This window comes from Arachis ipaensis, chromosome B9 (genome assembly GCF_059453495.1).
Source record: "Arachis ipaensis isolate K30076 ecotype BB chromosome B9, ASM5945349v1, whole genome shotgun sequence".
NCBI classification, from domain to species: Eukaryota; Viridiplantae; Streptophyta; class Magnoliopsida; order Fabales; family Fabaceae; genus Arachis; species Arachis ipaensis.
In genome coordinates, this window is record NC_142444.1 from 234844 (window position 1) to 261766 (window position 26923).

General features: G+C 37.4%; 3 protein-coding genes across 10 annotated transcripts; all 3 read left to right on the forward strand.

Annotated features, from left to right (window-relative positions):
• The first annotated feature begins 6391 nt into the window (after nucleotides 1–6391).
• Nucleotides 6392–10358, forward strand: CEL3 (cellulase 3). The gene is made up of 5 exons (XM_016349085.3): nucleotides 6392–6937; nucleotides 8360–8863; nucleotides 8948–9097; nucleotides 9459–9570; nucleotides 9644–10358. The coding sequence occupies exons 1-5, from the start codon at nucleotides 6737–6739 to the stop codon at nucleotides 10135–10137; spliced, it is 1461 nt and encodes a 486-aa protein (XP_016204571.1). The 5' UTR covers nucleotides 6392–6736; the 3' UTR covers nucleotides 10138–10358.
• Nucleotides 10359–16649: 6291 nt separating this feature from the next.
• On the forward strand, nucleotides 16650–18811 carry LOC107645067 (SNARE-like superfamily protein). 5 transcript variants are annotated; one of them, XR_015899020.1, is made up of 4 exons: nucleotides 16704–16840; nucleotides 16929–17008; nucleotides 17139–17234; nucleotides 17374–17510. XR_015899020.1 is itself a non-coding variant. In XM_016349083.3 (2 exons), exon 2 carries the CDS (start codon nucleotides 17546–17548, stop codon nucleotides 18377–18379), a length of 834 nt encoding a protein of 277 aa, XP_016204569.1. In that variant the 5' UTR covers nucleotides 16712–16840; nucleotides 17374–17545; the 3' UTR covers nucleotides 18380–18811. The 5 variants fall into 5 exon arrangements, 1 of the variants encoding a protein (XP_016204569.1); XR_015899017.1 differs by lacking the exon at nucleotides 17139–17234 and having other exon boundaries at nucleotides 16650–16840; nucleotides 17235–18811; XR_015899019.1 differs by lacking the exon at nucleotides 17139–17234 and having other exon boundaries at nucleotides 17374–18811.
• A 3809-nt stretch (nucleotides 18812–22620) lies between these two features.
• Nucleotides 22621–26552, forward strand: LOC107645066 (serine/threonine-protein kinase D6PKL1). Of its 4 annotated transcripts, none has more exons than XM_016349077.3 (3): nucleotides 22621–23257; nucleotides 23580–25338; nucleotides 25485–26552. In XM_016349077.3, exons 2-3 carry the CDS (start codon nucleotides 23693–23695, stop codon nucleotides 26389–26391), a joined length of 2553 nt encoding a protein of 850 aa, XP_016204563.1. In that variant the 5' UTR covers nucleotides 22621–23257; nucleotides 23580–23692; the 3' UTR covers nucleotides 26392–26552. The 4 variants fall into 4 exon arrangements, with proteins under 4 accessions (XP_016204563.1, XP_088354016.1, XP_016204564.1 ...); XM_088497890.1 differs by having other exon boundaries at nucleotides 25545–26552; XM_016349078.3 differs by having other exon boundaries at nucleotides 22764–23257; nucleotides 23574–25338; nucleotides 25545–26552.
• The last annotated feature ends 371 nt before the right edge of the window (nucleotides 26553–26923 follow it).

Consider the following 26923-nt stretch of genomic DNA (forward strand, 5'->3'; position numbering starts at 1 on the left):
GCTGGTACAATTGCCACTATTTTAGTAAGCGGATTTTAAATAATAATTTGTGACAGTTACACAACTGCTGCAAATTTATGTGTGTTTTTTTTTTAAATTGTGACGGTTTTGAACCGCCGCAATTTCATAATTCCCTTTCGCTCCTCCAATATCTTTGTAATGCTACTACTTAAATCAAAATCAGGATATGAACCAACAAGCATGCATAACAACCATCTTCCTAACATCTGTATCCACATTCGCATCAACTTCCATGGTGTCAACACTAGGATTTTCATTAGGTTCGGTGAACTAAATGGATCAAACATTGCCATCCATAGTGTCCATATCATAGATCATATCTGCATAGAACTTTAAAACATATTCAAAACACTTGGCATATTGTCGAATACTTGGTATGCAAAAGCATAAACAACACAAAATAGTACTAACAATTATTCTTTGCAACATCAATTCAAAATTTAGCACCAATAATATGAAAAATAAGTAGTATTTCGCAGTGACTCAGCAAAGAAACAGTCAATTAATTCAAACAGATTAAAATTCAAACTCAAGAAGCTCTTAACAGCATGTTTAACTATGTATAAATTAACATTAATTCTAATAAGAAAATCCTAATCCTAACCAAATCAAATTAATACTAGAATCAACATATAACTAATCCTAATTTAACTAAAACAGAGAAGAAAAGATGATCTGGGAACTTGAGTCAAAGAACAGAGCAATAACACAGGAGAGATGGATGTAGTGGCAGTGACCTGCCGCTGCTGCGTCTGAACTCGCTGGAACTAGAGTGGCTCTATTCTGATTCTGTGACTGGGAATGAGGGAGGCAAGGGCGAGCTAGAGAACCACAGTGCGAGGTTGTAAGGAGGGAAAGAAGATGGTCGTGGCAGCGCTGGATGGTAGCCGGCAGCGAGACAGAGAAGGTATGAGACAGGGAAAAAGAAAGAGAGAAAGGGTTTTTGCGGTGGTTGTTCGGCGAAGTTGGAAGAAGACGAAGATGAAGATGAAGGTGGTGGTTCTGTGGTTCTGACGAAGACGCTGGGGAGTGATGATCGATAGTGCCACTGCGTGGGTGGTCGAAGAGAAGCTAGGGATAGAGAAGGGGGAGTAATTCGAACTTCAAAGCTCTCGACTTCTGGTTGAGTGAGTGACAGAGGACTTAGGGCCGCTGGCTCTTTTCTTGGTTTGATTTGTAGCAGTTGGGAAGCTAACCGATGCTATATTGATTTCTTTTGTAGCATAAGTCCAAATTGCTACCATAACCGTTACTATCTTGCCAATTTGTGGCGGTTTGATAAACAGTTGCTAATTAACCGCTGCTAACCTGCGCATTTGCTATAGTGCATGTCCCAAACGCCAATGTCGCAACTTTGTTATTTTTGCATCTTTATCATCATGGAAGTTGTTATTGTTGTCGTTGTTGCTACTGTTCCACCAACTATACTACCTTGATAATGATACAAGTTTTTTCTTCGGATGCCTTTTATCACTACTAATGCTACAAATTTTGTTATAAGAATTCCATTTTTCATTTTCACCACTAGGCCACTTGATTCTATGACCCCAAGAAAAATGAGATTCTTCTTTAAACTTGGCATGTATCAAACATCCTCTAATATTTTGGGCTTTTGGCGGATCCATTTTGATTTTTCAGTCTGATTGAATATATCCCAACTATTTTAGATGGAATGTTATTTTGCATGTAAATAACTCCACCATTTAGTTCTTTAAAATCGGAAAATCATTCTCGAATGGGTTACATATGATAGATGTAACTTAGATTCAAAAGCCACTCATATGAGTGGATTTTTGTTGATAATACGATCAACGAGTAGTTTGAATCTTCATTCTCACACTCAATGACATTTGCATTCCGGGGATCTTTTTATTTGTTCTTCAATTTTAGACAGTCTTTCTTCCAGTATTCTTTCTCACGATAAAAAGTACACTTATCTTTCTAAATTCTGGTTTTTCACTTTGATCTACCTCTTCTATTCTTTATTTGGTGTTTTTGACATTATTCTCTTGCTACCAATGTTTTATTTAATTTGTCACTGCATGTTTATTAATCTTCTTTTAAGATATATAATATAGAATTTAAAATTAATAATTTATGATCTAATATTTGGAAATTAAGATAAATAAAATAATTTTAAAAAAATAACAGATATTGGATAAAAAAAAATTAGTTCTATAACATTGTTGGTTTGAATATTATTGTTGTTATGGCAAAGGTGCTGGAATGCTTCACCACGTTATCTTCGTTACGAGCTTACGACTTACAATGCAAGCCGTTGTATCATGTAGTGTAATTCATCGTCGAAAATATTCTTTAATGAAGTTATATAAACTTATTTCTATTGAGCGTCGATCTGCTATTACGTGTTTTTTGTCGATTAGGGGTGGTAATGGGTAGAGTAGGGTAGCGTTTGGATCTAACCCTAATTTTATCCGCGGGTTGAGATTTTTATATAAACTTAATCCTACCCTATCCGTGGGTTGAAAATATCCCAACCCTAACCCTACCCGCTCTTAACCTGCGGGTACCCGACTCTACCCGCGGGTTACAAAAAATATACAATATTATTATATAACTTGATGATAATTTAAAATAGAACTGATTTTTATGTAAAAAAAAAAATTAAATTATCAATTAATGATTTTCTTTTAGTGGTTAATGATCTTTTGCATTTAGTGAGAGGTTTTTGATTCAACATCCATTTAAAACATATTTTTATATAAGTATATAACATAAACATATATAGAGTGCGAGTTGGTCGGGTAGGGTTGAGGTTCAACCCGCACTTTATCCGACCCGCACGAGAACCCTACCTGCACCCTACCCTACCCGTTGCGGATTGGGTTGGCAACCCTATCCGATCGGATGGGGTCGGGTTGGATACCCGCGGGTAGGGTACATATTGCCATCCCTATTGTGAATACAATGTAAAACTATGAAGATATTAGGTGATTTCTATTTGGAAAAATATAGATAGACAATGAAAATATTAAACAATGTGAACAATAGATATATCGGATGTTCATTTCACTAGGTGTGTGGATGGTTGTTTTAATATTAAGATTTAGATAGATAATTTAAAAATATAGTGTATTTTAATTTAATTGGTAGTTGTTCATGTTATTCAAAAAAATTATTAATTACCTAGTATTACCCTGTTTAAGATATTATGTAAATGCTTTTAAATATGATATAATAAACAAGAAAGTGATTTACATTTAGTGTGTATGTGTACGGTTATCCAATAGGATAAAAAAAGATGGCTTCGTATATAATTGTTAACGATAGTAGTAGTATATTTTTTATTGGATAACAAACATAGAAGTTAGTTAATTTTTTTTAATTAGATAAGTTAGTTGTTAAAAAATGGTGAACTTGATTTGCTTTCCAACTATAATAATAAACTTTGTTCATGTGGAATGAGTAAATTAAATACAGCAGCATTAGTTGACTAAATTATTTTGGATTATATTGAAGGCTAAAGAGAACTAATGGTAATTGTTAGCGACGCACTTAGCGTAGAGCAGAGAGTCAAGCAAACAACAAAGCCTTTCTTGATGCATGATTCATGCAGGTTTCGCATATTCAACTGTCAGTAACGGTTTTCAACATTGATTTTTAATTTCTTAGTACTGCAGACATGATATCCGGTATCTGCAAGCGCCACTTTCTAGAATTATTTTTATTTATTCTTATCATACTTGTTAAAGTTTATCAGAGATAGAACAATATCATTTTTTATAAAGATTTAAATATTTCATCACTTATGAGCTAATTTTGTAAGTTGGAGTCAAATTCACTTAATTTTAATGATCTTACTCTATAATTTATTCTAAGATTGTTAGCAGATCGCTATAAATGTTCAATCTTATAAAATTGATCAATGATCATCTATCGTATATTTACCCTCAACTCTAATATATTATTAGAGTATCTAAACAAATTTTTGGCAAGTTGATTTTGTGATGTATACTCATCTAATTCTAATAATAATAGCTAGTGTTCCGTCCTTATGTTGCCGAGGTATAACGACTCCTTCTGCCTGCAACTGTGTTCAGGTGGAAGAGGTATGTGCTCAGGTGGAAGAGGTATACGTCGGCTAGGTTGGAACACCGCGGCGGGAGCACCTGTAAAAAGCATTCCGACGTTCAAGTAAGAATGTGAGTTATGAGAAAATAAGAGAAATTAATCAGAGTGAGTTGTGTGACCTCTCTTACTCCGGAGTTACCTATCTGTTTATATAGGCGTTTGAGGTTGCTTAGTTGGAGTTAGTTTCGGGATTCTCCGAATTTACCGAAGTTATCCAGAAGGCTAACGTTTGACCTGTTAGTTGTGGTTCCGAGCTTTGTTAAGCTTGTCCGGATTTTGTGTTAACGATTTTGGAGATAGTTTTTGACTTGTTGGGAGCTGTTATCAGATTACGTAGTCTTATTAGCCAAGGCATAGGGTATGTATCAGCTAGTATTAACCAAGCACGTATTAATTAACAAATTAGCAAATAAAGATTTAATTTTTTTTATATTACTTTTCTATTTATGATAAATTTAAAGAGTGCATTTAAAATGAAAACTGCTGGTTAGCATAAACAGTTAAACTAAATAGACAATTTTGAAGCGCGCAACGAGGAGATTCAAAGTATTGGCTCAAGGATAGGAAGAAAGTAGAAAGTAGACAGGATTTGGGAGATAGCAAGAAAAGCAGCACAGCATTTGAAAGCAAAAACACTGAAAAAGCAAGAGATTATTAATTAAATAGTAATAAGAAAATAGGAAAAATGTGATTATATGGTAAACTCAATGGGGGCGCCGTTTGCTTAGCGTAATTCGAGGAGCATATGATATTAGTAAAATGGCACCATTCACGCCCCTTCTTTTCATGTGAATGTTGACAAAAGATAATAAGCCAATGCGAATATTGGCAACTTTGCGCTTTTGGTCTTTGAGGAATGAGTTCGTCCGGTCCTAACTGCTCCCAAACATAGGTTTGGTTTTGATCCATTTGAGGATACATGTGATTCCATGGCGGAACACAAGCCAATCACAAGAGGAACATAATCAGAGGAATATGTCATGTGTGTTTTCCAAATTCTTGATGCTAATTAATGGTCCTACAATCTCGTGTGATCTTATCAATTATCATACTACTAAACATGTCACATTATTATTCTATATTGTATAGTCTTTTTCTAACTAGGCCATTCTTCATTCATTTGAATTTTCATGTCTTTTCCCTCTTTATGAAATAAAATAAGCCTAAATGGATTGGCCAATGGAGTGCGCACTGGTCACTACTACTATTTTATACATCAAACAAAGATTTTATCAAACATCATAATGATTTTCCTTTTATTTTATTTTTGACGTGGCCATTATAACGATCATTGGATGAAATAAAATGGTAATCCTGCCGTAACAATATAAATATAAAATGTTAAAAATAAGAGTATAAAAATATCAAATACGAAATATATTTAGAGAATTTGATGAATCTCCGATTATTAAGAGGTATTCATATAGTAGATATTAGGTTGATGAATAATGATATTAAGGATTTTACTAAATAGACAATGATTTTTGTGAATAATGTGAATAATGGGTTCTAAAATTAGCTTAATAAAGTAAAAAAAAAGTATAGATAGATAATGAAAATATTAAACAATGTGAACAATAGATATATCAGATATTTAATTCACTAAATGTACGAATAGTTATTCTAATATTAAGATTTAAGTGAGTAATTTGGAGTGTAGTATGTTTTACTTAAATTAGGCCAATTTTAGAATCTATTGTTCATGTTGTTCAAAAAAATTATTGTTCACATTATCTAATATTTTTATTGTCTACCTATACTTTTCTTAATATTAATGCTATGACTGTTTGGTTATCAAGTCGGCAATAATAACTAATAAAATCGTTGATTAAAAACTAAAAATGAATCAAATACTATTTAGATATAATGGATGAGACAAATATTTTTAAATACGCAAATAGAACACATATTAATAAATGGACGGTGTTATTAGACATTGAAAGATATTAAATTTGCAAAATGGTCGCTAAATATTCTGTAGAAAATGCATAAGTTAGCAAAAGATACGAAGGGATGGTTAGAAAGCGTTGTTTTATTTGGTGTAAAACTGTAAATAAATGCGAAAGTAATGCTGATTAAAAAACCAATTATACTTTAGGTACATAAAAACTCAGTAATTAAAATAATTATTTATATAAAATATATATTAAAAATTAATTAAATAATATATATATTTACGTATAAATATATAAGTAATTTGATGATTATATTTTTAGTGTGTATATATTATTTTTTTAAGAAAATTATAAATTGAAATCACATGTCATAATACTGTTTTGGCATAAAGAATGATATACTTGTTAAAAAATTGATAAAATGATTAAATTAATAATAAATAAAAATTGAGATAAACACATAGCCAATGTATATGGGGCATTTTGAAATTTGCATGGACGGAAAAGGGGGCATTTTGAAGTTTATCAAAACCCCTATTGAAGGGCGAAGCAAGTGTATAAATATTTATTTTGGGGCTAGCAAAAAGCCTTGAATTACGCTACGTGATTGTATGGGCTAAGTCTCTTGGATAGCTTTGTTAAGTTAGGTAGTATTATAAAAGGGGGAGGAGCTTGTAATTCATTTCCATCAAGTGAGGCAGAGAACATTGGAAAGAAAAAAAAAAAGAATGTCCATGGCAAGTAGTTGCTTGTTTGGGGTGTTGACATTGCTGTTGTTAGTGGTGGCGGAATGCAACCCAGTGAACTACAGGGATGCTTTGGCAAAATCATTGCTCTTCTTCCAAGGACAGAGGTCTGGAAGGCTCCCTCCAGACCAGCAACTCAAATGGAGGTCCAACTCTGCCCTCTTCGATGGTCGTTTAGCCAATGTATGTTCATCACATTCCCTGCTTCAACTTTTTCATCATCATTTATCTTGCTTAATGGTTTTTTCGTTTTACTCTTCTATTAACAATGCTAAGTGTATTAGTTGGTGGAAACTCAAGAGAAATCGACTTTACGTGAAGTTGATACTTGAGAGTTGTTAGATGATTTGACTGATTTGACTAAATTTTTATCCGTCGGCTCTCAGCTATTAACTTCATGTGACTTTTTACCATATTAGTTAGTAAATAGATCGAGATTACACGCATCCAGAAACAAACAAAGGACATTGCAGTACTGAAATCATCTTAAATACTTGCTTCTTTTCCAATTGCTTTGGACATATTTTCAATTTTTCCTAGTTTTTTATTCTTTTAGAGCATTATCGAATACCGAGCGATTCGATTTAAACAGTACCGAAAGATTCTTTTCTGCACACAAAAGTCAAACAAAAAAAATTGAATAGTCACGGTCTCCTGAATCTTGGCATTGTCATTGAATTGGAAACATCACTTTCCCCTTTGCTAATTGGAGCTTTGTACTGCGCGATGGTGCCTCTGTGCCTCTTCACCCTACTCTGCTCTACTCTTCGCATGCATGAGTCTATTTCACTTTCCACTTTTCCTGTTGACCAGCCAATTCTTATGACCCATTACCGTAGTTTCCCATATTCAAAACAGGGGATATATTGTATTTTAGAAAAACACGTTTTTTGCTTTACATTATTTTATACTTAATTATTTATTTTTATTATATTTTTACTCTCTTCTCATAAATATTTGTAATATAGAAAAAAAGAAAAAATCATTCTTCGTATGTAGTATATAATGTCTTTTTCTAAAAACAAAAAAACAATAATCATTAACATAAAGCCTTTGTATCACCAACTTCTCTAAGGTAGTGTTTGGTGGAGAGACAGAGACGGAAAGACTGAGATTGAGAGACAGAGACTAAGAGACAGTGATTGAAATAAATCTCAGTATTCTGTTTGGTGTAAAATGGGAGACAAAAATTGAAACAAGAATAAAACTCTAATTTAATTTGCACAAAGGATAAAATTGGAATTAATTAATTGAAATGAAAGTATTTTAGGTATAAAATGTTATTAAAGTTTCAGTCTCCATCTCTAAAAATTTCAGTCCACTGTGTTCCTACTTTTTGGAGGTACTGAAATACTGAACTTTTAGAGACAGAGACAGAAATTTTAATACCAGTCTCTGAACTAACAAACACGATACTGAGTCTCAGTCTTTCAGTCTCTGTCTCAGTATCTCAAAACAAACGCTACCAATAGTTCCTTTTTATATTTTTAATGTTTTTTTACATAACTCATCTTGGTTTTTATTATAATGTGTTCTTTTAATTTTTAATATACAATGATCAATTATTTTGAGGATGAAAAGTGAAGATGAAATTTTGTTTTGCAGGTGGATTTAAGTGGAGGGTACTACGATGCAGGGGACAATGTGAAGTTCAATTTTCCAATGGCATTCACGACAACGATGCTATCATGGGGGACACTTGAATATGGGAAGAGGATGGGTCCGGAAATCAAAGAAGCAAGGGCTGCAATTCGTTGGGCCACAGACTACCTTCTAAAGTGCGCGACTTCCACACCTGGGAGGCTCTATGTTGGTGTTGGAGACCCAAATGTGGACCACAAGTGTTGGGAGAGGCCAGAGGACATGGACACTCTTAGAACTGTTTATTGGGTGTCTCCTCAGAACCCTGGTTCTGATGTGGCTGCTGAGACTGCTGCTGCCCTTGCTGCTGCCTCCATTGTCTTCCGAACCGTCGACCCAACATACTCCAACATCTTGTTGAGGAATGCCCAGAAGGTTTACCAGTTTGCATACCAGCATCAGGGTTCTTATAGTAGTTCCCTTGGATCAGCAGTTTGCCCTTTTTATTGCTCCTATTCTGGTTTCAAGGTAACACCACACACCAGTTATTATTCATTTGAATAATTCACTAATTAATTCATTAATAAGCATTTTGTTGTGTTGGTTGTTCAGGATGAGCTATTGTGGGGAGCTGCGTGGCTTTTCAGAGCAACAAATGCTGTTTACTACTATAATTTGGTCAAGTCCCTTGGAGCCGATGATCAACCAGATATCTTCAGCTGGGACAACAAATATGCCGGTGCACATGTCCTTCTTTCCAGGGTAAAGTAATCTAATTCACCATGTGTCCAGAAACACTAAATTAGTATATTTTGTGTCTATCTTGACAGGAAGGACACGGAGATACTAACAAAGGACACAACTTATTTTTTATTGTTATATTTTTTATCTCAAAATTTTTTAATGAAAAAAATGAGAATAAATTGAATTTTCATAATTTGTTCTAATTTATCACCAAACATAATACAAGAATACAAAATTTTGTGTCTCTGTCAGTACCTTGTCATGTCCTGTTCTCAGTGTCTTGTCCTGTCCTGTTCTTAGAAACAAACGCAGCCAAAGTGTATATAGAGAGTGTGTGTGAGAGAGAAGGTAATGGTGCCTGATTATGTTTATAATGCAGAGAGCATTGGTGAACGGTGATAAGAACTTTGAACAATATAAGCAAGAAGCAGAGAATTTCATGTGCAAGATCTTGCCCAACTCTCCGTCTTCAAGCACACAATATACACAGGGTAAGTAAAAGTAACAAATAAATATAGTTTGAAAATGAAAATATAATTAATTAATTAAGGAATTGATGCACAGGGGGACTCATGTACAAGCTTCCAGATAGCAACCTGCAGTACGTGACATCGATAACATTCTTGCTTACAACATACTCCAAGTATATGGCAGCAACAAAGCACACATTCAACTGCGGTGGGGGAGTCCTGGTGACTCCAAATACACTGAGGAGTATTGCGAAAAGGCAGGTAGACTACATATTAGGAGAGAACCCATTGAAGATGTCATACATGGTAGGGTATGGTCCATACTATCCCAAGAGGATTCACCACAGAGGATCTTCCTTGCCTTCACTATCAGCTCATCCGCAGGCAATAGGTTGTGATGGAGGCTTCCAACCATTCTACTATTCAATGAATCCAAACCCTAACATACTCCTTGGAGCCATAGTTGGAGGTCCCAACCAGAATGACGGATTCCCCGATGAGCGCGGTGATTACAGCCACTCCGAGCCTGCAACTTACATCAATGCCGCTCTTGTCGGCCCATTAGCCTACTTTGCTGCTACTGCTTGACTGCTACTGCTTTCCCTTACGGCCTTAAGCCTAATTAATTAACTGTAGATACAACAAAAACATCTACTTAACCCTCTAGTCTTGTTTTAGTTTTACCATCCACAACCACAAATACTTATGTTGTACGCCGTGTGGTGCATTATATATCTCATAGCACCCCAAAAGTTTATGTCATCGTCATTCATCAAGTCAAATATATTATGATTCCCTACTCTCTACAATACTGAAATACCCATATCTTGTGCATTTTGATGGCGTTCTCTAAAGCTAACGAGTAACCAGTAATTTAAGCAAAGTAACATCAGTGAATTTGGTAATTGTGATTTGTGAATGCTAAGAGACGTTTTGTCATCAATAAAATGATAAGTGAATGGTAGATACACAAATAATAATGGCATGGGAACTTAGCTCATTATGTAAGGTATTGACCCACTAAGGTAACAAGAGTCATATTAGTTTTGGCAACTAGAATGATTCATCGGATTTGACCCACAAAAATTACTATTGAGCCCGACCACATATTAATAATTTAATATACATGTGGTTAGGGATATTTATATGCCTCTTGCAAGCTGCATTCATCCTAACTAAGGCTGGATTTTGTTTAAAAATTCATAGTATGTAGTTATTAACATAAACTAAATCATAAGCATTGCTAGAATTTTTAATATTATATTTTTTATTCTAGTCCGTACTTAGAATGAAATTATGAGGGAATGAACGTAATTGGAATGGTGATGACTATGTGGAGATGTAATGTAACTGAGAGGGAAGAAGAATTTATCATGAGGGAGAATTAGAGAGGGGAATTACGAGAAACTCATTGGCTGGTTTATTCAAACTAAGATTAAGACCCACGTGATGTGTATAAACTAAATTAATTATATTATATATAATAAATTTAAATTTAAATACTATGTTATTTAAGAATGAATTAGATAGGAGTAATAAGCTAGAGAGTAATGTTGTGTCCAAGGGTGAAGATTGTTTTTTTTAGAATAAAAAAAATTTACCAGTAAAAATCTAGCATGTGTAATATACATATTTGTTTTAAATTTAATATATTAGTTTTTATAGTTTTACTAAATTTATAATTAAGTTTATATTTTTTTAATTAGGTCTTTATATTAATTTTAATTTTATAATTAAGTCTTGTCATTGTAAAAGATGTTAGAGTTAACGAAATATTTATTCATAAATTGAAAATACTCACAATTAAGAGTTTAATTAGATTATTCATCACATATTTTTTAAAAAGAATATTCTGTTAATTTTAATATTTTTGATATAAAAATAATTTAATTACAAAATTAAAAGTAATATATAGATTTAATTAAAAAAAATTAGACAACATTTTTATTCATACCCTGACCCAATACTAAGGCCCAGGTCCAAATAAGCCAGAAAGGCCCAATCCGTAAGATTGGCCTTCGCACATAACCGACCTCTTCAGAAGAGTCGGATTCGACACAGACTTCGCTCTAAAGAAGTAAGGAGCATAGGTTAGCTGGCAGATAATGCTTATTCGAATAAGTAACTGCCCCTAAAATCTCTCAACCCACTTCTATGAGCCATATCTCTACTTCCCTAAGATAAAGGGACTGTTATCCTCCTTTAAAGGTGGAACTACTCCAATGGTGGTTATTGGTTCACCACTATAAATACATTGACACCCCTCAGGTATCCCTAAGTTCCAATACTCTCTAAACCTGTTTAGGCCTCTACTGACCTAAGCATCGGAGTGTCTTTGCAGGTACCACCCCCCTTCTTTCATACACACTAGTCGGTCGGGGGCTCCCTGACGCGAAGCAAGTCGAAGAATTCATTCTTCAAACGATTGGGCCAACCCAACGAGTCCAGCCCACTAATCTCCGGTTACCCAACGTAACATTGGCGCCGTTGCCGGGGACCCGAGAGATCAACCAGTAATGGCAGACGATTCACCCGAAGATGGCCACACAGCGTCTGATTCTGAGCAAGAGAATCAGGACATTGGGACAACGACGCGAACATAGCCGCCCACCAAGGGGTGACTAACCAGCATAGAGAAGGAACCTATGGGTTGAAAGACCCAAAGGCAAACTCTTTTGAAGGGCGCGAATCAGGAAAGGAAAGACAACCCTATGCAGCCGATTTCATGGGATTGTTCCACGGCCACCAAGGGAACCTGGAGCAGTTGGAACAAGAACTGGAACGACAACGAGAGGCAGAGAGAAACTTGAGGAACGAGATCGAGCGACGAAAGGAGCTTGAGGAAAAGCTCCTGAAGTTAGAATCTGCTCTCAAAGGTCGAACCTCTCGCAGTGACCGAGAAGATTCTCCCCTAGTGGGAACATATTCGTTCAGTGAGGACATAATGAGGGCAAAAGTTCTAAGGAACTTTAAAAGCCCTGATATGGACCTCTACGACGAGACTACTGACCCAAAGTATCACTTAAGCAATTTCAAAAGTCGAATGTACTTGTCCGACGCTTCTGATGCTACCCGCTGCAAGGCTTTTCCAACAACCCTTACTAAAGCAGCGATGAAGTGGTTCGACAGCCTCCCCCCAAGGTCGGTCACTAGTTTCGACGACTTGTCTCGAAAATTCCTCATGTGGTTCTCTATTCAGAAGGACTAGGTAAAGCATGCACCGAGCCTCCTGGGTGTAAAGCAGAAGGTCGGAGAACCTTTGAGAGGATACATGAAAATGTTCAACAAAGCATGCTTAGAGATTCAAGACCTGCCCACAGAGGCAGTAACTATGAGCCTAGTAAATGGACTCCGAGAAAGTCCTTTCTCCCAGTCCATCTCGAAAAGGCACCTGACCTCCTTAAGCGATATACAGGAAAGAGTTGAGAAGTACATCAATATGGAGGAAAATGTCAGGCTCCGAGAGCCAAGTTGGCGACCTGGGCTCTCTCACTCGTCAAAAGAGAAAGAGAGAGAGCCCAAGAAAAAGGAGGAAGTCGGCCCGGAAAGGCCTAGGAGATATCACTCATATACTCCTCTGCGAGTTTTCCTAGTTGATGTCTAAAGGAAAATTTGTCATACTGAAAGGCTACCTCCCCCTAGACCCATTAAAAACAAGAAGAGGTGAAGTCGTAGCGACTATTGTGAGTACTATAAGATATATGGTCACTCAACAAATGAGTGTTACGACCTAAAAACGTGATGAAAAAGTTGGCCAGAGAAGGTCGGCTAGACAGATATCTCGTTGAGAGGTCGGATCATCATGGGAAGAGGAAGAGAGACAACGAGGACCGAAGAGATCGACCACCACAGACCCCGGAAAGACATATACATATGATCTTGGGGGGATTCGGTGGAGGCGGCCTCACAAAGTCATCTCGAAAGAGACATCTGAAAGAGGTCTACCAAGTCGGGGGCGAAGCTCCCGACCTCCCTACCATTTCTTTTACTAAGGAGGATGGGCAAGGCATCATTCCTGGACACGATGATCCAGTAGTGATAACCATTGTTCTTGCCAACACCCATTTCCACAGAATCCTGGTGGACCAGGAAAGCTCAGCCGACATCCTGTTCAAACCAGCATTTGATAAGTTAGGGTTGGATGAAAAGGAGTTAAGAGCTTACCCCGATACTCTCTATGGGTTGGGAGACACTCCAATAAAGCCACTAGGATTCATACCCCTGCACACGACTTTTGGAAAATGGGTAAAATCCAAAACTCTGAGCATCGACTTCATAGTCGTCGATGTGGGGTCAGCCTATAATGCTCTAATAGGCAAGACCACCCTAAATCGGCTCAGAGCAGTGGTGTCTACTCCCCACCTTTGCATGAAATTCCCAACGCCAGAGGGAATAGCAACCATCAGGGGAGATCAGAAACTGGCAAGGAAATGCTACAATGAAAGCCTGAACCTAAGAGGAAAGGGCAAGAAAATTCACACCATAGAGCTCGGAGGAGTTAGAGCCAAGGAAGAGTTGCAACCACAACCAGTGGGAAAAACTGAAGAGGTACAGGTTGGAAAAGAGGAAGAAAAAATACCAACATAGGAGCCAATCTGAAAGAAGACATGAATCAGGAACTTATAAGGCTCCTACAAGAAAATTCTGATCTCTTCACTTGGAAAGCCTCCGATATGCCAGGGATAGATCCCGAACTCATGTCGCATAAACTTTTAGTTTACCCCGGATCGCGACCTGTTCAGCAAAGAAGACGGAAGCTTGGACCCGAAAGGGCTCAAGTGGTGGAAAAACAAGTACAAGCCCTCCTAGAAGCCGGCTTCATCAAAGAGGTTAAATATCCGGCGTGACTGACAAACGTGGTGCTGATCAAAAAGCAAAACGGCAAGTTGAGGATGTGCGTCGATTACACTGACCTGAACAAGGCGTGTCCCAAAGACCCATATCCACTTCCAAACATTGATACCTTAGTAGACTCCAGCTCGGAGTATCAGTACTTGTCGTTCATGGACGCATACTCGGAATACAACCAAATTCCGATGTACAAGCCGGATCAAGAAAAAACATCCTTCATCATGCCTAGAGCAAACTATTGATATGTGGTCATGCCTTTTGGGTTGAAAAATGCTAGAGCCACATATCAAAGGCTGATGAATAAGGTGTTTGCTCCTCACCTTGGAAATTTAATGGAAGTTTATGCGGACGACATGCTAGTAAAAACCAAGGATGAGACTGACCTCTTGGCGGACCTCTCGTAAGTCTTCAACACCATAAGGTTGCACAGGATGAAGTTGAATCTCGCAAAGTGCACCTTCGCGGTAGAGGCTAGAAAATTTCTGGGATTTATGCCGACACTAAGGGGGATTGAAGCAAACCCCGACAAGTGCAAGGTAGTCCTAGAAATGAAAAGCCCGACTTGCCTAAGGGAGGTCCAGCAGTTGAACGGCCGACTTGCAGCTCTCTCCAGGTTCTTGGCAGGATCAGCATTAAGATCCCTACCACTCTTCTCTCTACTAAGGAAAGGATGCCAGTTCGAATGGACTCCTGAGTGCGAAGAAGCATTTCAGAATTTCAAAAAGTTTTTAAGCCAAACTCCCATTCTGGCCCGACCTAGAATCGGGAAAGAACTCGTCCTATATTTGTCCGTAGCAGACAAAGCTGTAGCATCAGCTCTAATACGGGAAGACGAGGTCGGGCAGCATCCTGTATATTTCACCAAAAAAGTTCTACAAGGCCCTGAATTAAGGTATCAAAAACTGGAGAAGTTTGCGTATTCCTTAATAGTAGCCTTACGAAGGCTACGACCTTATTTTCAAGCCCACACAATAAGGATACGAACGAACTAGCCCATGAAGCAAATCCTTCAGAAGACGGATATTGCAGGTAAAATGGTTAAATGGGCAATAGAGCTCTCAGAGTTCGTTTTGAAGTACGAAACTCGGACGGCAGTCAAAGCCCAATGCCTCACTGACTTCGTAGCAGAATATGCAAGAGATCAAGAGGAAGCCTCCACAACCTAGGAGCTGTACGTGGATGGGTCCTCCAACAAAGTGGGAAGCGGTGTAGGCATAATCTTAGTCAACCAAGAGGGAACTCAAGTAGAAGCCTCCTTCAAATTCGAATTCCCAGCTTCCAACAATCAGGCAGAGTATGAAGCCTTGATTGCGGGATTGAAGCTGGTAGAAGAAGTCGGCGCAACCAAATTAGTTGTGTTCAGCAACTCTCAGGTGGTGACCTCCCAAATAAATGGAGAGTACCAGACCAAAGACCCCAACATGAAGAGGTACCTAGACAAAACCTTGGAGCATCTTAGACGTTTTGCAGAGACCGAAGTTAAACACATAACTTAGGATCTCAATAGCAGAGCAGATGCCCTCTCCAAGCTAGCTAGTACCAAGCCAGGAGGGAACAATAGAAGCCTGATATAAGAAATTCTCCAGGAACCCTCTGTCTCAAAAACAGAGGCCAAACAAGACGTCCTTGAAATATCTGGATTCGACCTCGGATGGATGAACCCACTAATCGAATACATGAAATTCGACATCCTACCCAAAGAGAAAAAAGAAGCCAAGAAAATCCGAAGGGAAGCACAGAATTACATCTTGGTGAAAAATATCCTCTATAAAAGGAGAATATCCACACCACTGCTGAAGTGCGTCCCGACCTCAAGGACGGTTGAAGTACTAGAAGAGGTCCAAAATGGTATCTGCGGAAACCACCTCGGGACAAGGTCATTAGCCAGGAAAGTCATCCGAGTTGGGTTCTATTTGCCGACCTTACAGAAAGATGCCACCAAGTTCGTAAGAAGTTGTCAGCCATGCCAAATGCATGCGAACTTTCACGTCGCTCTCCCCGAGGAGCTCATTAGCATAACTTCTCCATAGCCCTAGTCATAACTTATAACTTATAAGTGTCAAATTCTTAATAGTTGAATTAATTGATTCGATTATAATTGAATTAAATAGAAAATACTAAAAGATCAATATTTTAAATTAAAAAATAGAGTTATAATTCAAACATAAGACAAATCAAAATAATAATTTTCGGACAAAAATAAAACATTTTACACATTATAAACAAAATTAAAACTTAGTAGAAAGGACAGACGTTAGAAAATAAGAGCGCTTTCCTGCTTTACCATGCATTAGAATATTTAATACGATTGAAAAAGAAAATTGGAAAAATAACCTGACCTCTGAGTCTCTGACCTGGTGGCACTTTGGTCCTTCTCCGCTCTCTCTCACGCGTCTTCTTTCTCTCCCCCTTCTCTCTCAATCGAGCTCACATGAACCAGGTATCTATGTATTTATTTACACGATCTTTTTCTGTTACTGTTACTGAACTCTTTGCAAAGCCAACTTCAACTATCATTACTATTTCAGTTTCATTTGGGAATCCCCTTTTTCGCCAACGAACTTGTTTGATTCTCAAGTTCCACCCAGCTTCCTTCTAGTGCCGCCAAGTATGGATCTTTGCGACTTTGCCTTCACTTTAATATTTTCAAACTCCTTTATTAAATCAATCTCTCTCTCTGTGCCAAAACTTCATTTCAAGCTACTTTCTATTGATTGATGTTGACTCTGTGATCTTAGGCTCTGTTGCGCTCTTGGTGAAACGATGTAATGTGCTTGTCAGTGGATTTAATTGAAATTGATTTCTTATATGCATGCATATTTGCTTATTGTCAGGTAGGGACTAGGGATGAGGGGTTTCATTCACCATTTTCAATACTTAGCTGAAACTCTCTCTTTGTATTACCCGGAGAATTCATTGCCCTTGCTTTTTGCTTATTTCCTTGAGGAGTTTATTGGCTTCCTCTTCTGCCAGATCATGCTTGCTTAAGCTCTTAAGTTGAGATCAGTGTTTGACAAAGTCAACTTGACATCCATCACTCAGAAAGAAAGACAGAAGCAGAAATGTAAATTGTCTGATTGGGCGACCTTCCATCCAAGTCGAATTTGCTGCGATCTGATCTGGGATATTGTTTGCAGAATTTACAATGGACTCTATTCAAAATAAAGTTCATTACTGTTGTGTTTCTAAGGGTAATCACATCCTGTACGCATATAATGGTGGAGACCAAGAACTTGAGAATGTGGCAACCTTGTGCTTGGAGATGGCTCCTCCTTTCCACAGGTGGTATTTTGAGACCCTAGGTAGAAGGACTTACGGATTTCTCATGGAGGAAGGGCATGCTTACTTTGCAATTGTTGATGAAGGTGTCGGTAACTCTCAAGTTCTTCGGTTTTTGGAGCATGTCAGGGATGAATACCGAAAGCTAGCTAAAAAGGGTTCGAGGGGCAAATTACAAAACACGAATTCAACTCACATTCAGGAAAAACTGGTTCCTGTCATTCAGAATCTGATTACTTCATTGGAGAGTGTCTCACATGGCAGCAATCGGAGGGATCGAACTTGCTCATCTTTTCATGCCAACTTGTCTCCTTCACCAAGTAACTTGAATAGACAAATTGAAGGTGCTAGTTCAACAAAAGCTCCTCTATTGGGAAAATCTAGCAAGCCAGAGAAAAAGAAAATAAAGGATCATGTGATTGCTATGAGAGATCTTGAGTTAGAGGAGCATAGAAAATCCACAGACAGAGGACCAAAGGCTGATTTAGGAAATCTGGATTGCATTAGCCAAGGTGGTGCAGGTGCATCGCCCTCTTTGCAAAAGGATATGGGTTCAATGAGGATGAGATCAGGCCCTCAAAACATTCGCAAGAAATGGTGGCACCAAGTACGCATTGTTCTAGCAATTGATGCAGCTGTATGTATAGTATTATTTATCATCTGGTTATTTATATGCCGTGGCTTATCCTGCATTCGATAGAGTTAAATCCCTTATGACGTAACTCTGTTTAAATTATTATCACGTTGGAATTGAGATCTTCCATGCATGATCTGATCAACAACAGAGATCAGTTTCTCTGTGGAGCATGTTGGTGGAAGTTACATATTTGTCTTCTCACAGAGACGTTTTCTGCTTATAAGGCATGTGCTTCCTTCTGGTCACCCATTTATCGCCATTTTAATTCAAATGTTCACTGTACAGCTTCACCTATTTTTAAAGTGCATGTATATGAATTTTGGATATTGGGAAGAATTTAAAGTGATTATTAGTCTATTTAAAGTATATCTTTTTTAGGTAATTATTGTTTTCTAGTATAGAGGACTACTATTATCAAGTACCTTTTTTGTTAAACAATAAACTTGCTTGAGAATTTTATGTTTTAGCCTGAATCAAACCTTTCTTAAGATCAAATTTGTTGCTAGTGGTATTATCCTTTCATTTGATGGACTCATTTTACAGAACATTACTGGTACTAGTTTTAGAACTCGTAAATATAATTGATAATCAGAACCGTAGGACCTTATTTTTAATCCTTTGTGTTAAAGGTGTTTGATGGACTGATTCAAATAAAATCATCAATTGTTGGAATGTAGTATAGACTGGATTAAATATTCACAATTCAAAGTTAGATGTATATATTGAATAACTTTGACTGGTGAACCCAACATTTTATAATTAGCGTTTTCCCTCAGTTTCATCATCAGAACTGTGCTGGGTCAAATAATCCAGCGAGGTCGTGGCCTTCTTATGTCTTTTCTATTGAGCATGTCCTTGTTATACCTATGAAGAAGTCAAGATTACTTGTGAATTTTGATATGCAACTTGAATTCAATATCTCAGTGGCTTACATGTTATGATATATGGAGTGAAAAGTTTGATGAGTTTCAAGTCGGGGATTAGTGAAAGAATGAATACCACCATTCAGACATAAAATACATTAAAGTGGTTCATGAAAACTCAAGGATTCCCCAAAACAATAATTCTTAAGCTTAGATTATATGTGGTAGTGTTTGACTTCTGTCTCGGAATAAAAATAACAATTATATTTACTGTCATATTAGTTGTGTTACTTTGCTTTGTTTATATATATTTATAATTTGCTAGTACTCAGAACAATTAAGTCTGAAAGAATTTGAAGATCGCATGCTGATATAGAGGAAACTGCGAAATAGAGATTCCTATGGTAAGGTTTTGAATTGTATTATGATGGCTTAGAGTTGACAGGTACTTTCTTTTACTATAGTTGGTGAAACTTTACTCGCTGATGAATTGCATTGTCTTGAATTCAAGAAGTTGAGTTAATAAGAAATTAAGAATTAGTTTAGTCGGCATTTCAGAAGAATGAATTGCTCGAATAAGGATGTGGGTCTAAAGAGACATATAAATTATAAAATTTGATTTAGTTTACTTGCGAGAGATAGGTTTCATTTGGAGCTTTAATGACAAAGTCTTGGTTTTACTATTTCTATGATGAGCTCATGTTTAATACTTCAACTCTATTGTGTGTGTAAGTTAGCAAAGAAACCAAACTCTATTTTTAAATTTTAGATTTTTTTTATTGGGGTTCTAATAAATAAATTGGCAGATATTATCAACAGAGTATTTAAATAACTGCTAAGAGTGTCGTCAATTTTAGTAAACTAGTTTCATCATGTGGCCAAGAAGCTTACAGCTCAACTAGAATCGGTCCCAAGTCTTTTAAAACTTTGTTCAAAGTTAGATCCTTCACATGCCAGCATTTCTTCCCCTTTATGACATACCTTTACTTTGCAAATGGCAATTAGTTTCGTGTCTCTAGGATGAACTAAAAGTCCATAATAATAAGCAATATTGCTGTAATCTTGGGTTCACAATAAAGCCTACATTTGATAACCATTTAAAACCTAAGTATTGTAAAATCATACGTTGATCTGTTATCTTGCATAGGATCTACCATGAAGTTGAGTCCATATTAGCATTTCTCTTAATAATGAACTGATCTTTCCAATTGAAGAAGACTATCATATATTACCCCCCTCATCAAACACTAGTTAGTATTGATGGTTGATGATAGAGTTGAATTGCATCAATTAAAAGTGAGGAACTGTTACTTTACCCTATTGAGGTACTTGCATTCGGTTTTAACTTTTAACCCAGCATGCCAGAGGCCCAGCAGCAGTAAAGTACTTTATATGAAGAGGGGAAAAGATCAAACAAAAAGGTTGTGATTTTATTTTATTTTTTATACTCATGTATCAGAATAGTATGAGCAAAGTTTTGGGGTACAGTAAGGCGATAGATTGTGGTGTTGTCTTCTCTGTTTGTCTTGGGCAGCGTAACCTTCAAATGAGAGAAAAGCTAAGGAAGAAGGTGTGGTGTGTGAGAGAGCACTTGGTATTGGTCCACTTCAAATACATACACACCTAGTATTATTATTAGTCTTTCGTATCATAACATCAATAATAACAATTAGTTATATACAGTAGTTATCCATGCCTTGCTTCATGGCCACTTCTTTCTTCCCTATCTTTAATCTGTTGGTTTCTTTTCGGAAAGAGAAAGGCTCCTTTATTTATTTATTTATTGTTGGATCGGTGTGGTTTTGTTCTGTTGGTTCTTTGGTCTTATTTACTGGGTGGCGCATCATTATTACACATACAAGTAAAAGCAAATTGATTCTTTTCTTGTTTGCTTGGGGTGGGGGCATCATGGCTTCAAGTTCTAAGGTTTGATGATGCAACAAGTGTCGTGCTTCCCTTAACCTTAGCTTTATTTATGTCACATGTCCTACGCCTTTTTCATTAACTCCACGGATTAAGTGGGAGGTAGACATGAATTTGCAACCAATTGTGAATGGCATTTCCACGTGACTCGTTATTAGCTAGGTAGCTTCCATAATTTGATGCATCGATGATCGATACACTTAATTAATTCATTGAGATTTCTATATAAACAAACAGGCAGGCCCTCCTCACCTGGGACACATTGAAGTTATAATTATATTATACTTATCCTGTGATTGCGATGAGATGAGATGAGATGAGAGGAGAGGGACCATTGACCAAATCCAATGAGGTAACAGCCAGCAATGTCTCTAACTTGTCATTCAAATGCAATTGCTCCCTGATTTGCAACCACCACCCACTAATATTGTTGTTGTATCTTAAGAGCCTTGCCAGCGGATCCTCTTCAATCTTAGTTATTAGTCCACCGCTTGCGTAATATTAAATTGGATTGGAACAAATTAAGGCACTGGGGTCAAGCACAACTGCTACTAATTAACATGATACAACGTAACCAACAAATTAAGTGCAACATAGATTCATGAATATGATGTAGGGCTTGTTTGGGTGAGCTTTTGAGAAAAGATCTTTTTTTGAATTATCTTTTTTTAAAAGATCTTATAGAGAAGTAAAAGTAATTTTATGTTTGGATATCTCATGTAAAAAGGTCTTTTTATTTATCAATTATGTTTGGGTATAACAATATAAAAGTACTTTTTTGTTCATTTATTACACGAAAAACATTTTTTTTTTAAGGAAAAAAGATATTTTAAAAAAAGATGTAAATTACAGCTTCTCAAAAAAGATCTTTTTTTAATTTTACTAGTGCTTTTACTTTTACTACTAGAAATTTGCCAAACACGTTAAAAAATAAAAAAAGATCTTTTTTCATTGAAAAAAAGATCTTTTTTTAACAAAATAATGGCGCCCAAACATGCACGTAGTGTGTCATATTGCGATGTAGCTCGTGAGCCTTGCCTAGACTCACTCTCGTTCACAGTAATGCTTTCTTGTAGTGACATCGTTTGATGTAGGCCATAGCAGAGACTACGAATAAATTATCATTTATACCCATAAAAGATATAGATGTTGACAAATGTACCTATATAAGAATAAAACGACAATTATAACTACGGAAGATAGCTTCCGTGTGCCAAGAGTACTCGGACGTTGGTTACATAATTGATCCGATAGGGTATTCTTGGCACATAAAAACTATCTTCCGTGTACAATTATTATTTTATTCTTATATAGAGATACATTTGTCAGCATTTATATTTTTCATGGATACAGAGAGTATTCAAAGAGCAGCAGGAGATACATATTACATAGGACATGAATTTATTTCGAATAAGGATGTGTTATCTGCTAAGTAGAAATGAAAGCAAAGTGTGTGTGTGTGTGAAAAGCGGCAGGAGCGGAAATGGAAGTATATAAATATAAATAACATTAAAAAATGATATAGACAGAGAGAGAGACAGACAGTACCGAATACAAAATAATACAGTACTGTACATGTAAAAAGAATCGGTGATTTTGTTTGATAGCAGAAAAAATCTATTGTATAACGTATAGTAGTAGCAGCAGCCTAGTAGGGTATAGAAGTGTGAAATATAAGGGATAAAGGTAGGACCAGCCCCTTGAAGGTTGTAGTATTACAATAGTATACAACGACCTGCTCCTACAGGCTACAGCTACTGAATTTAAAGATTGAGTGTGTTGTGTAAGTGTGTCACGCTCACACTCAAACACATGTTAGTTTCATTTTGATATTCTTCATGTATAAACATGTGTATCTCTGCATCACAACTTTAATCATAAATGTTTCCGCCATTACCATTACTTACGACACAGTGTGTGTGGAATGGTGAATGAATGCATGGGTAGTCTCTCAGCTCAGCTGTATTAGCGGCTATACACTAATACTACTCTCGCCCTCATCCTTCTCGTGATTACCATTTCAACCTTTTACTTTCCCCCCTTCTCTCTCTCTCTCTCTCTCTCTCTCTCTCTCGCTGTTCAAACTTCAAACCCTAGTCTTGGGGCTATTCACTCTTGCACGCCTATCCTCAATGCTCACACCTCTTCGTTCCAGGTAATTTCTCTAACTTTTCCCATTCTTCATTGTCTTGTTTTTCAATTAGTTTTCGGTCATGGGGATTATGTGTCTCTCATCGTGCAATTATTTTTAGCTTTGATTTAATTGAAAGCTCAAGTTTTTTTTTTGGAGGGTGGAAGGGGGGAGGGTTATCTTTTCTTCTGCGCTTTTAATTTTCAAGCTTGCATTTAATTCGATCGCTGGAAATGAAATCAATTAAATGAATTTTTCTTATTGCTTCGACGACTCTAGGTTTGCTGTTGTATATGTTTAAATTCAACTCTAATTTTAATTGGAAATATGATCGCAAAAGTTTCAGGTTGGGATGGTTCGTTAAGTGGGAGGAGTTGATCAAATGGTTCTGCTTAGAAGTGTGACGGAAGAGTGAAGTGGCAGTTGTTTGGATCATCTGATCAGGTACATCTATCCAATATGGAGGCTTCTTCCAGTACATGTGAGATAGTGGAGTCAAGCGAAGATATTATTTCTGAGTTCAAAGTGGCTGAAAAACCTGAGTGTAGTTATGCCAACAAATCAGGGAAAAAGTATTCTATCGAGGATGATATTAATCGTCTTTTCCAGGGTATTGACATTCAAAGTTCATCTAGAGGTCTTGGTGCATCACGCTCACACAAGAGTGCTCTTAAGAGGCCAATAAAAGTTAGTTCAGCTCAGGCCTCAGGAATCGGCATCTCCGAATCTGTTAGTTTGAAGCAGGCATTTAGAGGCTTGTGCATTTCTCAGGCGTCGGAAATGGCTGCTTTGAAGAGACTCTCAAAGCCATGCAGTTCGTCACGAGTATCAGAGGCTGGCAACATCAAAAAGTTATACACAGCAGTTGTAGATGAGGGCAAACAGAACTTGCTGGAAATCTCCCTGGTGCCAGAGGCATCTGCCCATTCTGATAAATTGCCCAGGGTCTCGATATCCATATCAAATTCAAGTGCTAATCATTCTGTTCCCTTGGCTGATGCCACAAACCTGAAAGAAACTACAACCAGGCTTGCTTCTCGAGATCAGATTGTTCCTCTTCCATCAGAAGTTGAAGGTGAAAAACCGACAATTGCAAATTTTTCACCGACTGCTTGTGCAAATGAGATTGTGCTGGAGGGCAGAATGGATCCTGCTGCTGCTCACAGTTTTTCAATGGCAGATAAGGGACACAAAGCAAATATACTTTGTGTGTCTTCTCCTTCCTGCTCTAGTACTGGTGATGGAGTGGATAAACCCACAAGCAGCCATACATGTTTAGCAAAGTCAATAGTCAGTAGCAAGAACTTCTTTAAGAAAAAAGTAAAGCAAGATGTTTGTTCTGCCTCAAGCAGCTCCACTCCATGCCTGAGAAAAGTTGACAACAATTTGGGATCGATTGCAAATACTTTGGACAAAGAAACAGACAATTCTGATTTGAAGCATGAAACAAAAGGAAACCAAAAGCTGTCTCCCAGCAGTTCAAACGGTAGCATTGAAATTAACTCAATCAATTCTGAGAAGGACTCATGCAAACCTGGTTTCACGTTAAATTGCAACAAGAGAACCAAATTTCAAGTGACAAAAGTTGATGAGAAATCAAGATCAAAGGAAAAGGGTGAGTTCTCCCAAAGCTCAAAAAGTAGCATTGGTGAGTATAGTAGTAGCACAAGCATCAGCGAGGAGAGCAATCTAAGTGGTTCCAGTCGCATTGGCTACAGGCCTCATATGTCAAAACATCTGAGATGGGAAGCTATTCGAGCTGTTCAGCAGCATGGTAATTTAAGTTTGAGGCACTTTAAGCTGCTAAGGAAGCTTGGTAGCGGGGATATTGGAACTGTTTATCTTGCAGAACTAATTGGGACAAACTGCCTTTTTGCCTTAAAGGTGATGGACAATGAATTCTTGGCAAGCCGGAAGAAAATGTTCAGGGCTCAAACTGAACGAGAGATCCTACAGATGCTGGATCATCCATTTTTTCCTACCCTATATTCCCATATCTCCACAGATAAGCTTTCTTGCTTGGTCATGGAGTATTGTCCAGGTGGTGATCTGCATGTATTACGGCAGAGGCAGCCATATCGGAGTTTCTCAGAACAAGCAGCTAGGTAGGGTTGATGGGCTATCTTCAGCCTTTCTTATTCATCATTTAAAGATATCTATTATTTTGACGTTCAATATCGTCCACATAGTGTAGTATTTTGCACTTGCGTTCTCAAGCTACTTTTCTTTTTTTTTTTTTTTTTCTCAAAAGAAGTGCAGTTGTAATTCGTTGTAGCATTCATCGACTCTGGTTATGCTGGCTCATTCTCAGGTTTTATGTTGCTGAGGTTCTTCTTGCCTTGGAGTACTTGCACATGCTGGGAGTTGTATATCGAGATCTAAAGCCAGAAAATATCCTAGTGAGAGAAGATGGCCACATTATGCTGACAGATTTTGACTTGTCACTGAGATGTTCCGTGAATCCAACGCTAGTGAAATCATCTTCTCCGGAGGAGGTGGATGGAACAAGAAAAATGTCAAGTCCATGCTCAGATGCCAGCTGCATTCAGCCTTTCTGTCTCCAACCTGATTGGCAAGTCTCCTGCTTTACTCCCATTTTAATATCTGGCGGAGCGAAATCTCGAAAAACAAAGGCTGATGCTCAGGTTGGTCCACTGCCACAGCTCGTGGTGGAGCCTATTAGCGCTCGATCTAACTCCTTTGTTGGAACCTATGAATATCTTGCTCCGGAGATCATCAAAGGTGAGGGTCACGGGAGTGCTGTGGATTGGTGGACTTTCGGTATATTTTTGTTTGAGCTTTTGTATGGTAGGACTCCCTTCAAGGGCCAATCAAACGAGGATACGTTATCCAACGTTGTGTCGCAAAGCCTTAAGTTCCCAGGCGCTCCTATTGTCAGTTTCCATGCTAGAGATTTGATCAGAGGATTGTTGATAAAGGATCCTGAAACTCGGTTAGGTTCTGTCAAAGGAGCTGCTGAAATAAAGCAGCATCCCTTCTTTGAAGGACTGAACTGGGCTCTAATACGATGTGCAGCGCCACCAGAGCTCCCCAAATTTCGTGATTTCGGAAGTCGTGCTCCATCTATGGCTGCTCAGAAGGAGAATGCAAACGATTTAGAGGACACAGAAGATTGTGAGGAGTTTGAGTTGTTTTAGTTTGACTCGTCTTTGCTACTCCCCCCTCCTGGCCCTTTTCTTTCATCTTTCTTCCTTATTTCTTATTCCATGTAACACTTAATCTATATATAGCAGCTTATAGCGTTAATGTAATTCAAACAGATAGATTAGTATATAAAGGAAACATGGGAATTTCTTTAGTTTTACCTCTCATACTATCAATGATATCTCTCTCTTGTTTTGTATCCGGCCCTGGATTCTGTACAATTTTATGTTATTACATTCCTAAGTCATATCTACTAATCCATTTTTTCTTTGAGCTAGCATTAAAACAGGGGCGGAGCATGTTTTTGTGCCACTTCGATTCATTTCTCTGCATCAGGAAGGAAAAGGTTCAGCATAAGAATTTGTTCAGCTTTGGACGTATTATATTATGTTGAATGTCTTTCTCTGGTCTAATGTGAAATATTAATGATGCAGGATACTTGATGTGGACATCCTTAATATAACCTGGATTGGATGCGAACCAAAGACCAGGACATGATCAGAGTCAACTGGAGAACATAACAGC

What these genes read in the sequence shown, in the direction of transcription:
- CEL3 (XM_016349085.3), top strand. Translation starts at nt 6,737, where the DNA reads ATGTCCATGGCAAGTAGTTGCTTGTTTGGGGTGTTGACATTGCTGTTG. An exon ending in CACATGTCCTTCTTTCCAGG is followed by an intron (nt 9,098 to 9,458) that starts GTAAAGTAATCT and finishes TTTATAATGCAG; the next exon opens with AGAGCATTGGTGAACGGTGA. An exon ending in AAGCACACAATATACACAGG is followed by an intron (nt 9,571 to 9,643) that starts GTAAGTAAAAGT and finishes ATTGATGCACAG; the next exon opens with GGGGACTCATGTACAAGCTT.
- LOC107645067 (XM_016349083.3), top strand. Translation starts at nt 17,546, where the DNA reads ATGGACTCTATTCAAAATAAAGTTCATTACTGTTGTGTTTCTAAGGGT.
- LOC107645066 (XM_016349077.3), top strand. Translation starts at nt 23,693, where the DNA reads ATGGAGGCTTCTTCCAGTACATGTGAGATAGTGGAGTCAAGCGAAGAT. An exon ending in TTCTCAGAACAAGCAGCTAG is followed by an intron (nt 25,339 to 25,484) that starts GTAGGGTTGATG and finishes TTTTCTCAAAAG; the next exon opens with AAGTGCAGTTGTAATTCGTT.